At 38.0% G+C, this 16000-nt stretch overlaps 1 protein-coding gene across 10 annotated transcripts in view; it reads right to left on the reverse strand.

The window, feature by feature from the left end:
* POC1B (POC1 centriolar protein B) overlaps positions 1-16000 on the reverse strand; it is a 122134-nt gene that overhangs the window by 61059 nt on the left and 45075 nt on the right. For all 10 annotated transcript variants that reach the window (XR_009208857.1, XR_009208856.1, XR_009208859.1 and 7 more), the window contains 5 exons: positions 7846-7953; positions 7295-7410; positions 6034-6167; positions 3282-3350; positions 2433-2585 (listed from right to left, as the gene is read on the reverse strand). Coding sequence is in view for 4 of the 10 variants with exons in the window: in XM_058424860.1 (XP_058280843.1) it covers positions 2433-2585; positions 3282-3350; positions 6034-6167; positions 7295-7410; positions 7846-7953 (580 nt within the window). In the remaining 6 variants the exon portion in view is untranslated. The remainder of the gene's footprint in view (positions 1-2432; positions 2586-3281; positions 3351-6033; positions 6168-7294; positions 7411-7845; positions 7954-16000) is intronic.

Here is a 16000-nt window from a genome sequence, read left to right on the forward strand (position 1 = left end):
AGTGAAAGTTTTGAACTAAGTCTTTGGCTTTGTGAGGGATCCATATTTATTAATTTGAAGTAGAGTCTTTAAAACACAATTTGGTGCTTAACAATTATTTATTCATAATACTAAAGTTGTTCCCTGTCTAGAAAATTTCATAACCTTGACTTTTTTATAAGAGATTTTCTTTGTTGTTGAGACGGAGTCTCGCCCTGTTGCCCAGGCTGGAGTGCAGTGACATGATCTCGGCTCACTGCAACCTCCGCCTCCCAGGTTCAAGCGATTCTCCTGCCTCAGCTTCCAGAGTAGCTGGGATTATAGGCACGTGCCACCACACCCAGCTAATTTTTGTATTTTTAGTAGAGACGGGGTTTCACCATGTTCGTCAGGCTGGTCTCGAACTCCTGACCTCGTGATCCGCCCACCCCAGCCTTCCAAAGTGCTGGGATTACAGGCATGAGCCACCGAACCTGGCCCAAGAGATTTTTAAGATTAAAAAAAAAAAAGAAACAATTACAACAATTGGTTGTTCATATACAGAATCCTATCACTCTTCTGGCATTTTATATCACAGGGCCTCAAAGTGTTTTACAAAAGCAAGTCATGTTTTATACTTAATTTAAGCAGCCATGCCTGTTTACAGATAATTTAAACTGTGTACACAGAGGCTGACTACCTTAAGGTCACAAAAAATTCAGTCACAAGGCTCAGCATTTTGTATAGTGCAACTGAACTCTAATTCCACGATGAAGAAAAGTCAGTGTTTAATAGAATTTTTAGGGGTATATGTGAAAACTTTGAGAGTGGCTTTGCATGGCCTGGGTCATCCTGACCCAGCAACACAAAGCAGCCCAGCTGGTTTAATGGCTTTTTGGCTGTACCATAACAGCAGAGCCACTCAGGCAACTCCTTGACATTTTAAAGAAAGCCTAGCACTCTGAAATGAACTGGGGCTGACAGTAAATCAGAGAAAAAATGGCTTGAGTCTCTGTGCTGAGGTGAGTGTGGAGTCATGGAAATATCACCTAATTCACGAGGAAAGCAGTCTCGGGATCAGCCTGCAGTTCTGCCACCCAACCCCCTGGAAAGCGGCCAAATGGATATTTCCCTCCTGATCAATCTTGGCCAAACCACAAGATGACAGAATAAAAATACCAAGAGTTAATAAAACCAACTTGGATAATACAAGAAAAAAATACTCAAGTTAAATTAAAATATATTTCACATGTATTTTATATGAATTTATATGATCACGGGGATAAATATAACTAGAAACAGAAGCAAAAAATGGGAAAACCAAATTAGATTACATTTCTTTTAAATAAAAGAAAAATGATAATACAATAAGTAGTACAAAGAAGTGGTAACATGATTAATACTTTAGAAGAACTGAAAAGATTGTCAGAAGTTGGAAAAGACAAAGATTATAGCCAAGAACTGAAAGTCAGCACTACCAGGGAAAAGCAAAGACAGAAATCCCAAGATATGGCTGGATTAAACAAAATCTAGAAAATAGTTTAAAAAAACAAAGAACAAAAACATATACTTAGATGCACAACTGGAGACTAGCAGAAGTGCCTGAGATAACAGCAAAGACCAAGAGCACGGAAAACAAAATGAAAGAAGTGATGTGGGTGAGGGAGGGTACATGCACAGCATGAACAGTGAATGCGGCTACCGTGCATTGCCGCTCAGGAATACATGTCAAGAACTCAAAATACCTAACTCTAAAAGCAAAGAGACTGCCAGTGATAAAAATTCAGATGAACAGGTAATTTCTGAAGTCAGCTCTTAGAAGAGAAACGGCTGAAGAAGAATCATGCAAAATAAGAATAGGCTAACATCAACTAAGCATCTAGCAAAGATAAATCTCTCTTTGAAGACAAAAGAATGCTTAAATCATAACACTTAAATTCATAGGACCTAAGGGAATTTGTCAGCAAAAACCTACAGCTAAATAGATAACTATATATGCAAAATATATGCAGGCAATAACATTGTCTTAATTATTAGATTTAATCACTAAATCTCTTCTTTTACCTGTCCACAAGATTTTCTTTTTGCTATAAAAGAGTTTTAAGCTACCTATTTCAATAACCATTATAAAAATTCTTGCCCTTCAGCCTTATTCTCATGACAGCCATCACATGACCTCCCTAAACACACCTAGAATATAAAGCTAGTTCAGACTTCACAGTCACCAGAGGCCTTAGATTTAATTTCTCATTTCCTATTACTATCAACACTATTTTTTAGTTTTACTTCTGGGCCTTCAAGAAACAAATATAAAACTTTATTACACACTATAGTGAAAACAACTGTTTATCAACGTGCTGCTGTTTTAAGGCAGCACTAGGTTTCATATATAATTCAGTAATTTCAAACACCTCCTTCAGCAAAAGCCTCAAAATGTACACAAAATGTAGGACAAATATGAACAAAATACTCACTTCTACAGTCTCAACTTTTTCCTCATGGGGATGTGGTGTTCTTGGGTAGATATCAAGAAGATGTGGCGGTGAATCAAAATGTAATCTTTTGAGATTTCTTTTGTTAAGACCTTTACAATGCAATTCATCAAAGTTAGTCCTCCATAATAAGACCTATGAAAAAAGTCAATGATGTTGGCAGTTACTGACTTGCATGTACAAGCAATAGAGCTGATTTTAAAACCCACAATATACAGAATCGTCTCCCAAAGTAGAAAGGGTAGATATATATTTCAACTATGTTACTATTTCTCAATATCTTTTTTTAAGGTGTGGTTGGGGGAGAGATTTAACATTTTGAATTGCCTTCATGTCTGGTTTAAAATTCATATTAAGAAAATATCTGGTTATCTTAAAATCCTCTTTTTTTTTTGGTCAAAGCCCAAAACCATGTTTTGGACTTAGTCATTCACTTTATTCAATAAATCTGGCCATGAATGACTTTTGGTCATTTCAGATAAATGCAGATTTGCTATATAAATGATTTATATTTACCATCCTCAAGAAGCTTAAGATTAGGCAATGATTCAAGCAAAAGTGCTATATAATTACTGAAAATGGACATATAGTGTCAGTTACATGTATAGTTAAGTGTAAAATGAATAAAAGAAAATAACTATTTGAGTTCCCAAAATTTAGAACTGGCTCTGTTTCAGCTATGAGATAGCAGACTTCATGGTACTAATTAAAATATAAACTCATTGACAACCATCTTAACATATACAAACTAGCTGGTTGTAAAACTCTTAGCTGAGGTCAAGGATTCCTTTACCTTAATCAAATCAAAGAGGAGCTGAAAGATTTACAAACCTGTGTGTCTGCACCCCCTGATGCAAATAGCTCTCCACCTTTTGAAAATGAAACAGTAAAGACAGGTCCCTGAGAAATAAAGGGAGATAAAGAAAAAAAAGTACGTGGTAATGCTTTCTCATGGCCAAGAAGACTATGGATATCAATTTCTCATCCTAATCTATGCATACTACTCATGCAATAAGTCTGATAAAACACATCAGTTGCCAGCAACTAATGCTGGCAGAGTAAAGATAATCAAAGAATCAACCCAATCATATTAAAACACAAATAAATGATACTAAAAAATACTAAAAATTAATTAAAAAATAACTTTTTTCTCCTTTCAAGAAAAGCTTGCACATACGTAAGTTCATAAGAATTTCTGTTAAGATTTTCTGGCTTTGGACTCTGTATTCAACCAATCACTAGCAGAAACTGAATGATAAATATGTAGGTAATGGGAATGAGGCTATTTACATGAAGTCCATTTCCTGACCAATGGGCTTCACTGAGTTCTCCCTTCATGTAGGCAACCATAAACCACTAAAAGTTTAAAGAGCAGAACATAGATAGGAGGAGAGCTGTGAATGATTAAAATCAGTATCACAATTGTGAGAAAGATGAATTGGAGTAAGATGCTTGGTTGGAGGCCAGTTAGGAAGTTACTGTAATTATCTAGGTGAGAGGTAATGAAAACCTGAAATTGAGCAGTTACTGCGGAGTTGGACAAGGCTTGCTTGGCACAGTCACAAGGTGGATAGCCTCTAGGTCAATTTTTCAGTCCAGATAAGAGTAAGTATTTCTTATCTCAAAAATATTAATATATACCATATGTTTTTAATATGTCCTTAATCTCTACAAGAAAAGTTTTAGGGAAAAACATCTTATATTTTCCCAAGTAGACTATTCCACAGATTTAGGTTATAATATTAATAGCTTCATAAACACCTTCACTTCCAGACTAAAATTCCATCTTCATGTAGTGTTTTCCTACTGGAAGACTGTGTTTATCTTTTTTTCCCTATTATTTTGTACTTTTTTCATGGCTATTTCAATCCTTGGCCACTTTTATTGGTTGTGTTTATTCAGCCTAAATCCATGGATATGCATATATTTAAGCTGGTTAGTGTTTATTTCTGCTTTACCCTAACGCCACTGCAGAATAAATGATAACACAAAGCAGGAAGCCATGCAGAACCTGTGAAAAAGAAACTCCTCTCTTCTAGACTGCAAAGCTCATTCTATTTCTAGATATAAACAGCTTATACTTGTTAAAAGGAACTACCTTAGAAAAAAAGAGGACACATTCTAAAAAATTCAGAGAAGTTTGAATATTGTCTGGAAGAAAAGAATAGTTTATATACTCAAAAAAATTTATCTAGGCTGGGCACAGTGGCTCAAACCTGTAATCCCAGCACTTTGGGAGGCCGAGGCAGGCAGATTGCCTGATGTCAGGAATTCAAAACAAGCCTGGCCAACATGGTGAAACCCTGCCTCTTCTAAAAAAAAAAAAAAAATTAGCTGGGCGTGGTGGTGCGCCTGTCCAGAAGGCTGAGGTAGGAGAATCGCTTGAACCCAGGAGGCAGAGGTTACAGTGAGCCGAGATTGTGCCACTGCACTCCAGCCTGGGTGACAGACTAAGAATCCATCTCAAAAATAAAGAAATAATAAATTTTAAAAATTGATCTATATGCCGGGGAGGGATCTTTGCACAGGCTCAGTAAAAGGCACCCCTCTTACCTACTTGGTTCTAAACTAATTGAGAAATAAGACAAAGGAATACAGCACATAAGAATCGAAATATCACCTTTCTTTCTAATAAATGCTTGTAAAAAGAGAATGTGGCTTTTATGTGTAACACAAATAGGCTTTCTAGAACTGATGCCCAGAATGAGTCACAGGCAACACTAGACAAGGGCAGGTCTCCCCACAAGGAATATCAGAGAAAAACAGTGAAGAGTGGCTCACTCCCAAAGGCAGGAGAGTAGAAGGTGTTAGGCTGTGCTTACTCAATTTCTCCTAAACCCACCAACAAATTAGCAGAAGGAGGTGAGGAAGAGGTGTGAGAGGCTGGGTGTCAGGGCCAAGCGGGACAGCCTCCACATGAAGGAAGGATCTGAAGTACGGAATCTACTTACCCATCACCATTTACCCAGTCAATCTATACAACATACTGATAAAGACAGCAGGAGAGGATTCATGTAATGGCCATTGAAAGATACACATTGATTTTGATAAGAATTACAACAAATAATGTTTATTTTTTTCTTCCTTTTTTTTTTTTTTTTTTTTTTTTTTAGACAGAGTCTTGCTCTGTTGCTGGGCTGGAGTGCAGTGGCGCAATCTCAGCTCACTGCAGCTCCCCCTCCTGGGTTCATGTGATGCCCCTGCCTCAGCCTCCCAACTAAGTAGCTTGGATTACAGGCACGTGCCACCACACCTGGCTAATTTTTTGTATTTTAGTAGAAATGGGGTTTCATCATGTTGGCCAAGATGGTCTCGATCTCCTGACCTCAGGTGATCTGCCCGCCTCAGCCTCCCAAAGTGTTGGGATTACAGGCGTGAGCCACCACGCCCGGCCACAAATAATATTTCTAAGAGTTGCTTCCAGAGGATAAAAACAGCCTTGGAAGTAAAAAAATTTTATGATAGCAGCAATGTGTGCTATGTCTGGAAAAATAATAAAGGGACAGAAAAATGGATCAGAAATTTAAAATATATATTATTTTATATTTTTATATATAAAAAGCAAGAATCTGAGTGTTAATACCGTATGTCCTTGAAGTGTGTAGATGAGCCTTCCTTCTAAGAGGTCCAGAATCTTAAGGGTACCATCTGAAGAAGCTGTGATGAGATAGTTACCCGAAGGATGGAATGATATGCAATTAACTCCACCGCTGTGAACTGATTTGTAGAAAATAAAAGCAAAAAGTTCAGAGAACAATTCTTACTTTTGAAGATACCCCAGTGCCTTATTAGCAATAGGTTGCAAACAAGAGCACTGTTTCCACAACAACAAAACTCTATATAGCTCACTAAAACGAGTATTTTGGCATCACATAGCATTAAGCTTCCAGTTAGAGAGCCAGAATAACTTTAAAAATGAGACTGTGTCACGGAAAGCTAATCTTATTGACCACATTACTATAAATTCTTTGGATATATTGCCAATAAAACCGACAGTTAATTATCATCAGCTCAGACAGGGTATATAACCTAGTCTCAAATTAAAGGTAATAACTAATTAGTGGCTTGGGATTAAAGGGAGAAAAGTGTGGAGACAGGTTTGAAATGGGCACAGTCCTGCCATCATGCTTGAGAATTTGTTTCCAGACAGCATCCTTCCAACAGGAGGCAGTATAACACAATGATCAAAAGTTAATTTTTCTATGCACTGTGTAAGCAGGAAGACCTAAGTAGTTCTATTGATTATTTGAGCAAGTTAATTACCCTATTTAAATCTCAATTTCCTTATCTTTAAAATGTGAGTAATAATGATACCTCCCAGGAATATTGTTTAGATTTGGCACAGTGTCTGCTACATGGTAAACACTGGATAAGCTACTATGTTTAATAATCATTTGGATTTTATATAAATCCAATATAAACCAAGAAAATTCACTTCTCTTTTAGTTCAATACATAGGCATAGTAGGTAGTTGTTTTCTACCAGTTATAACACCTATTTGTGCTCACATAACTCCCTGTGATTCAGAATTCAGTCATTTCTATCCCTGACTTCTCACACAATGCTGATAACCAGAGTTTGAAAATCTCATAGCAACTTCTTCATTTCTTCTTCTTTTTTTTTTTTTAACCAGCCCTCACATCATTTTTAAGGTCTCTTCACTTCCTGCTTTCCTTGAGCTTCTGAGACCCTGCTGTTGATGGGAGCTAATTATACTATTCTCTAGCCTGTTCCAAGGCAGCCCACGACCCCAAGTAAGACAGCCAAACCACACCAACAAGGAGAATCAGTCCTTCCAAAGGAGTCCATTCAGTAACTGAATTTTTTGTTAGGAAAATTGTTACCTTGGTAATGCTGTAGTAATTTGTTCACTCTTATATCCCAGACTTTCACAGTTTGATCAGAACCTGCTGAAGCTATGCATGTACCACTAGGGTTAAAGTCCACAAAATTTGCAAATCTAGGAGGAAAGAATAAGATGACCTAATATTTCAATTCCTTTTTTTTTTTTTGAGACAGGGTCTCACTCTTGTCACCCAGGCTGGAGTGCAGTGGCGCAATGTCAGCTCACCGCAACCTCCGCCTCCTGGGTTCAAGTGATTCTTCCACCTCAGCCTCCCAAGTAGCTGGAATTACAGGCGCATATCACCATGCCCAGGTAATTTTTGTATTTTTAGTGGAGACAGGGTTTCACCATGTTGGTCAGGCTGGTCTCAAACTCCTGACCTCAGGTGATCCGCCTGCCTCAACCTCCCGAAGTGCTGGGATTACAGGCATGAGCCACTGCACCCGGCCATATTTCAATTTCTTTACTCATTTCTTTATTTAAATTGTTATAATCAAATGTCTCCTTAGAAAACTAACCCACACAAATGCACAAAGAAAGTGTACTTACCCAACGGAATCTGAGAAGTTATTAACACATTGCTTATTTGTGGTATCCCAAATTTTAATAGTTTTATCCTCACTACATGACACAATTAGTCTTCCATCAGGTGAAAATCTAGAAAGAAGAAGAAGAAGATGTTTTATGTGAAAGGCTCTGGAGAGTCACCATCTCACCTCTACACCACAATAAACCAGACTGTAAATATTAAATACCAGAGACCACTGTTACCATCCCATGCAGTAAAGTCATATTCCGCAGCCAAGATATTCATCATGACAAACAACACTGACAGACCATTAAAAGGTCAAAATATGCTATGTAGACTAACCAAGTTGCTTTTCTCCTTTTATTCTTTTATTAAAATAATTTTGGTTTTATTGCATCTGCTTTGGGGTTTTGATTCAATTCTGCACTCTCTCTAAGCCAAGTGCCTTGTATTTTTAAAAGAACTCTCCTCTATTTCTGTCACTTGCCAGCATTATCCATATGATTCAAGAGAGAACCTTTATTACTCATCCGACCAAGCAAGCCTGCAGTGAAACTTTTTGTAAGAAAAGGAATGGTGTGTTGAGAATTAAAATTAAGTGACATCACCAACAAAAGAACCTAACTGCCCATGCCTGTAACTTCCTGGACTTGGGGAGGCCAGAGAGCTCCAATGGACTGAAAATAGGACAATTCATTTATACAGAACAGAACAGAAGTTCCTTCATGGAGAAACCTATCATTCACACACCCCATTAAAAAGCAAATGAGAAAAATCTCAGACATCTTGTCTACTGCTTTTATGCTGTCTGTTCCTTTAAGATCCTTCCCAAGGTTCTTTTTTTATTGTTTGGCCACGATGCCTTTTAAATATAAATAGAAGAGCAGAAGACCACACAGAAAATAAAAACAAATTTTAGACTATTAGAAAACTATGAATAGTACTTTTATTATTAATATTTTAACAGTAACAAAAACCAAAAAAGACAGATTTAGGTCACAGACTATGTTTCAATTTTATTTGTAGTTTCCCTCTATGCCTACAGTAAAGATTACTATAAGTCATCAATTAAGGATGTGGAATATAATTGAAGATTTTTCTTTTTGTTCTCTTCCTACTCCCATTCTTCGGGCTGACCTAAAATTAATTCTTTGTGACAGAAACTTTGCATCTGGCGTTCACAGATTCACACAGAAAAAAGACACAAAGAAGTTCCATGTGAAATAATATTTAAAAATCAAGAAGTCTGGGTGCAGTGGCTCATGCCCGTAATCCCAGCACTTTGGGAGGCTGAGGCAGGCAGATCACCTGAGGTCAGGAGTTCGAGACCAGCCTGGCCAACAAGGCGAAACCCTGCCTCCATTAAAATAGCCAGGCATGGTGGCAGGTGCCTGTAATCCCAGCTACTCAGGAGGCTGAGGCAGGAAAACCACCTGAACCCAGGAGGCAGAGATTGCAGTGAGCTGCAATTGTGCCACTGCACTCCAGCTTGGGCGACAGAGTGAGCCTCGCCTCAGGAAAAAAAAAAAAAAGTCAAGAAAATAACCCTTCAAGGAAAAATTTTCCATGCTGGGTAGTTTACCCTGATTTTATAGTAAGTAATAATTTGTTAATATTTTCTTTCAGAAAATGTGAGAAAGATTCAAATATGAAGGGCAGTATTATAAAAAGGCTCCAAACAGAGGAAGCTTATTGTATATAGACCCTGGGGAAAAAAACCTACTCGGTATCCCCATGGATAAACTTGGCATAATAATTATAAAAAACTGGCCAGGTGTGGTGGCTCATGCCTGTAATCCCAGCAGTTTGGGAGGCCGAGGCAGGCAGATCACCTGAGGTCAAGAGTTTGAGACCAGCCTGGACAACATAGTGAAACCCCGTGTCTACTAAAAAATACAAAAATTAGTGAGGCATGGTGGCAGGTGCCTGTAATCCCAGCTACTTAGGAAGCTGAGGCAGGAGAATTGCTCGAACCTGGGAGGCAGAGGTTGCAGTGAGCCGAGATCGCACCACTGCACTGTAGCCTGGGTGACACAGTAAGACTCTGTCTCAAAAGAAAAAAAAAAAAAAAAAACTGTAGAAAACTAATGCAAGGGATCAAATTGTGTTACTAAGCTTCTTTTTTAAAAAATATTCTTTAATGTGACTATGTTAAGTGACCAAAATATTTCTATGAGAAGACTTAACTCTTACATTTCAAGAAAGCAATTATGGAGAAAAATATTTAATAAAATGAAATGCTTAGATAATAACAAAATATAAAAGTACTTACCCTATGACATCAACCAAATACTACCACCACCATCACATCATTATCCTACCCACATTCCTTGAGCACATATGTCCTAGAACGGTTCTTAACACATTACATGTAGCAACTCATTTAATTTTCAGCATAACCCAGTAAAACAGGTGCTACTGCTTGTCTCAATTTACAGTGAAGAAACAGAGGCACATAAAGGATAAGTAACTGCCAGTGTTATCAGGTCAGTGGGGAGAGGGGTCCGGATTTGAATCAGGCAGTTGTTTCTACAGCCAAATCTCTGAACCACTCTGCTTAAGTCTGACAAAAAGCAAAGTGTCTTCTACTGGCCCAAATTACTTAGAGCACTGGAAGTTCTGTGTGGATTCTGTGTAAACAACAGAAGGTTCTAAAGTGGAGAGGAACCAGGAGGCAGTGCTGTTAGGAGGCTATACACCATCCTTGAATAAACATCTGTGTGTGTTGCCATAAGCTGTAGGTAAAACAGACATGGTCCCTGTCACTGAGGAGTCTGTGGGAAAAATTTTCACCCACTGATTCATTCCAAGATTCCCTGAGCACTTGTCTGTACCTGGCACTGGGCACTGCTGTGGGTAGTAGGAATATAGCTGTAAATGAGACTGGCAAGATCCCTGCCCTTATGAGGCTTTTGTTCTAGGGAGAAGGGAGGGCACACAAAAAACATAATTTTAGAAAGTGATATGAAAAAGGGTTGTAACAAAACAGGTGCCAATTTGTCACCAGAAGCTCCATAGAGGAAACAGGGTTTTAAAGAAACTCGCAAATGAGGAAAAGTGTTATCCTGGTCAGCTAAAAGTGCCTCCTGAGCAGGAGGGCCCATAGCTGGGAGAAATTTCCCAGAGCAAAATAAATGAAGGGGATGTGAACCTCGAATGAGTTAAAGTACAGGCAGTGGCCGGGAAGAACCTGGTGCCAGAAGGAGGCGAGGTTTCTACCATCAACTTAACAGAAACTAAAGGGTACTGAGGTTAAGGCCTTCCCCCTGCTCTGGTCACTGCATTTTAATCCTGCATATGCTCTCTGTATGTGTTTTTTTGCATTTGAGGTGGCTGAAAGTGAAAATGATGATTTCTATTTCCTCCTCCCTTTTGTTTTTAATTAGATACATCAGAAATAGGTTAACACCAATAAAACAGTCTTCTCTTTGCCCTGACTTTGATTAGGAAAGGTTAGTCCTTTATTGTCAGGGCTCAAATAACATCTAACTAGATTTTTAAGAATTTAAAGAGGATATAAAATTTCTACTAAGACATTAATAGATTTCTGACTCTCTTAATTTAGTACCACCCAACTGCCTTTAAAAACTTCTACAAAGGGTATCACCAAGATGAATATTACATTAGTCAATAGTGAGTACTGGATCACCAAACATGGACGTTCAAGAGTTTAAGAGGCATATGAGAAGTTAGCTGAACTACTACTGAATTCCTTAAACTTTACTAGTATTCATTCAAAAGAATGAGGGAATTCTTATTTATTTGTTTATTTTTTTTTTTTGAGACAGGGTCTCACTCTGTCACCCAGGCTGGAAAGCAGTGGTGTGATCTCGGCTCATTTCAGCCTCGACCTCCAGGGCTCAGGCGATCATCCCACGTTAGCCTCCCAAGTAACTGGGATTACAGGCTTGTGCCACCATGCACAGCGAAGTTTTGTAATTTTTGTAGAGACAGGGTTTTGCCATGTTGCCCAGGCTGGCCTTGAACCCCTGGGCTCATGCAATCCTCCTGCCTTCACCTCCCAAAGTGCTAGAATTACAGGCGTGAGCCGCTGTGCCCAGCCCAGAATGAAGAAATTCTTGAACTTATTTCTAGTAAAACTGATTCACATGTCCTTGAAAATAGCCCAGATTATATAAAAGGAGTCTTTTTAACTTGGAATCTACAGAGTTCCTGTAATTGTATGTAAAAATTTTATGTCTATATTCATAGTCATAGTTACTTGTTCACTACAGAACCAAAAGTGTGCATGAACCATGAAAAGTCTTAAAGTGCTTTCATAAGGCCGCGTGTGGTGGCTCATGCCTGTAATCCCAGCACTCTGGGAGGCCTAGGCAGGCAGATCATTGAGGCCATCAGTTTGAGACCATCCTAGGCAATATGGTGAATCCCCATATCTGCTAAAAATGCAAAAATTAGCTGGGCCTGGTGGTGCATGCCTGTAATCCCAGCTACTTGGGAGGCTAAGGCAAGAGAATCAGGGAGACAGAGGCTGCAGTGAGCCAAGTGCACCACTGCACTCCAGCCTGGGTGACAGAGTGAGACTGTCTCAATAGATAGATAGATAGATAGATAGATAGATAGATAGATAGATAGATAGATAGACAGATAGATAGATGGATAGATAGATAGATAGATAGATAGATAGACAGACAGACAGACAGACAGATAGATACTTTCATAAAAAATTCAAATTTTCCTTTGGCTATTTCTTATCTTCAGAATACATTTTCTATAAAAACACACTCAGGGCTCTGGGACCAAACAGGGCAGGCACTATTTCATGTCCTGTAGGACACAAATCATTAGTAAGAGGAACTCTGAAGCCAACAGCTCTTCAGTAGTAGGAGGAAGCAGTAAAAAGTAGTGGAAATAAGACTGCTCAGTAAATACTAAGTCCTGAATTCTAGGGCCAGTTCTGCAACAGTCCAGCTATGTAATCTTGTAAACTCACAACCATAATGGCCACCATTTCCTATTTGTATAATGAAGGAGTCTGGATTGAATCAGCCCTAAAATTTTCACAGACTCTAAAAATTTGGCAGTCTCAGAGTTTGCTTTGATAGAATTTGATGTTTACAGATTGAAGGTGAAGTTCAAGTCAATAAGCAAAACATTTATTTTTTTTTAAGTGTTGGTCAGCATTAGAAGAGAAACCATCTGTTGACTACAATAGCAAGATTCATTTCTGCAACTGCTGAGAGACAAAAAGCAGACGAAAAAGATGTAAAAAGATGAAGCATGCCATGAAAATTACTTGTTACACAATTTACCATCTATGTGCCCAGACTTCCTTCCTGGAATCTCCACCCATGAGTACAACTGCTTGCTGGGCATCCCCTTTTGGATATCCTGCAGGAACCTCCAGCTCTGAACTTGTCCAAATGAATTCACCCTCTTCCTCTTGAAGAGGAAGGTTCTCTTCTTCTCCTCTTTATTCAGTGTTTTCTTTCTTAGTAAATGGTTTCTCAAGCCAGAAACTCGGGGGTCTGGCTTGATTCTTCTTTCTCTTCTACTTCCCCACATTCCAATCCATTATTTGGTCCTGTCTCCTTAAGTAACAATTGGCCTTGTTGTCTTCCACTCTCCACAAGCAACAAAAGTGATCTTTAAATCTTAAATCAAATTGGGTCATCTTTCTGCTTAAAACCTTCGGTGGTTTCACGTTTCCTTTCGGGAGAAGTGTGACATGCTCATTGCTCTCTAGGACCTATCCTCCTGCGTCTTCATCTTCATCACCCTCCTCTTCTTTACCTTCTCTTAGGTCCCTTGCTCTTGCTCAGATGTTTCCCTGTGCCTCAAACACTGCTCCCTAGTCTTTACCTAATTTAAAATCTATAAAAAGGATTTTACACCTCCTTCAAGCTCTCTGCTTCAATGTCACTTCCTCAGGAAAGGCCTTCCTGACACTGTCACCAGTAGGCTAGCACCCCAGGATGTATTCTTGGAGTTGCCCACAACCACATTCATTCATTCATTCATTTATTGATAGACTCTCGCTCTGTAGCCCAGGCTGGAGTGCAATGGCGGGATCTCAGCTCACTGCAACCTCCGCCTCCTGGGTTCATGCGATTCTCATGCCTCAGCTACCCTGCATCCCCAGGTAGCTCGGATTACAGGCATGTGCCACCACATCTGGCTAATTTATGTATTTTTAGTAGAGATGGGGTTTCGCCATGTTGGCTAGGCTGGTCTTGAACTCCTGGCCTCAAGTGATCCATCGGTCTCAGCCTCCCAAAGTGTTAGGATTACAGGCGTTAAACACCGCGCCTGGCCCCACATCCACATTTACATCTCAGTGCTCCACGCTGGCTTCCCTAATAGAATATAAGCAAGATGAGGCAATTCACATCTGTCTCACTCAATGCTCTATCCCCAGACACAGTGCCTGGCACTGAGTAGGTCCTTAGTAAATGTTTAGGAAATTAAAAAAAAAAAAAAGTTTTAAGCGAATTTAAACTAACTTAATATTATATATAGCCAATGTAAGTTGAGAAAAATCTTTGCAATTCGTTGCACAACAATGTGAATATACTTAATGCCACAGAACTGTATAAATAAAAATGGTTAAAATGGCAAATTTTGTTATATATATTTTACCACAATTTTACAAAATCTTTTCAATTCAGATGGTCAAAAGAGCACTTTGTAATCCTATCAACAACTGAAAATTATAGGCAGATATTTACTCCCAAAAAATCAATGCTGGAAAAGCAATAGACTTGGAAAAGTTCTCTACTAAATTAACTTCTACTTATTTTTTATTAAGAACACTATAAAGAAATGTAAGTTATCCCACAATATATGCATTGTTTTTAAAAATAAAGGGCTATACTCATTTTAACTTTTAGAAAAATTCTTTTGTAAGTAAAAAGATATTTCTCACCTACATACATGTATTTCAAATGATGCTTTCTTCATCATTAAAGTTATTTTTAAAAATTGAGAAATACAGAAAATTTTAAAAGTCAAGATCTTGTCACTCAAACACAATCACACTTAATATCTTGTGTATAATAGATACCTCATCTTTTGTTCATGCATAGGTCTTTCATAATATAACCACTGCATTCCATGCCCCCATGTAAACATATTTTCATGCCATAACTTGCATATATACTCCCTTTTTACTGGTTACATCATAATATAACTATATTTAACTAGGTTTCTTATTTGAAATAAAAATTGGAAAAAATGGTTATTTCTAATTTCTCATCATTTCAAATTATACTGAAAGCACTACCTTTGAATACAAAGCTTTTTCATGTGATTGCAAAAAAGTATTTATTTTGGACACATTTTTGGTTGTAGAATCACTGCAACAAAGATGCCTGACATATTTTGCAAATAGACTTATAAAAAGACTATAATATTTACATTTTAAAAGCATGAATATATTTCCCAATATATGGTATACCTTATTTATTTAAATTAACCTTTGTTAAATTAGATCATAACAAAGGTTAGTCTAGAGAAACCAGCTATTCACCTCCTCTTACACTAACGGGCACCATCTCTGTGTCACATTGAATAAGCTTGGGCTCCAAGAACAAACTCATAGAAAGTACTGGGCACGGAGATAGACACAGAATTTTAATTATTTAAGTCCATAGCATACATTTAAAATTCAAATACTAAAGGCAGAAACAATTGCTCTACTGATCCTCTACATTCATTTAAGTATACTATCCATGCACTGGGAGGAAGAGCTGTACCATTTGGATTATTTTAAATATCCAGTTGTTTAATTCATCTAAATTTTTTTGGTAAAATATTCAACTTTATTTTTTTAATATTTTTCCAAATATAAATCTAGTTATCTTAACTACATATTAAATAGACCATATATTTCCCCACTGATTGGAAATGCCACATTTATTGTAAGTTCTCATATACACATGTATCTGCTTCTGGGCTTTATATGACCTCTTTTCTTAATCCTGTACCATTATCACCATATTTGAATTACTATGGTTTTATATTATGTTTTGAAAACTGGTTGGACAAGTTTCTTCTTTCTTTCTTTTCTTTTTTTGAGACGAGGTCTCACTCCATTAGTGGGGCTGAAGTGCAGTGGCACCATCTCAACTTACTGCAGCATAGGCCTCCCAAGCTCAGGTGATCCTCCCACCTTAACCTCCCAAGTAGCTGGGACTACAGGTGCATGCCACCACG

The sequence above is a fragment of the Hylobates moloch genome, unplaced genomic scaffold (genome assembly GCF_009828535.3).
Source record: "Hylobates moloch isolate HMO894 unplaced genomic scaffold, HMol_V3 SCAFFOLD_12, whole genome shotgun sequence".
Lineage (NCBI taxonomy): Eukaryota > Metazoa > Chordata > Mammalia > Primates > Hylobatidae > Hylobates > Hylobates moloch.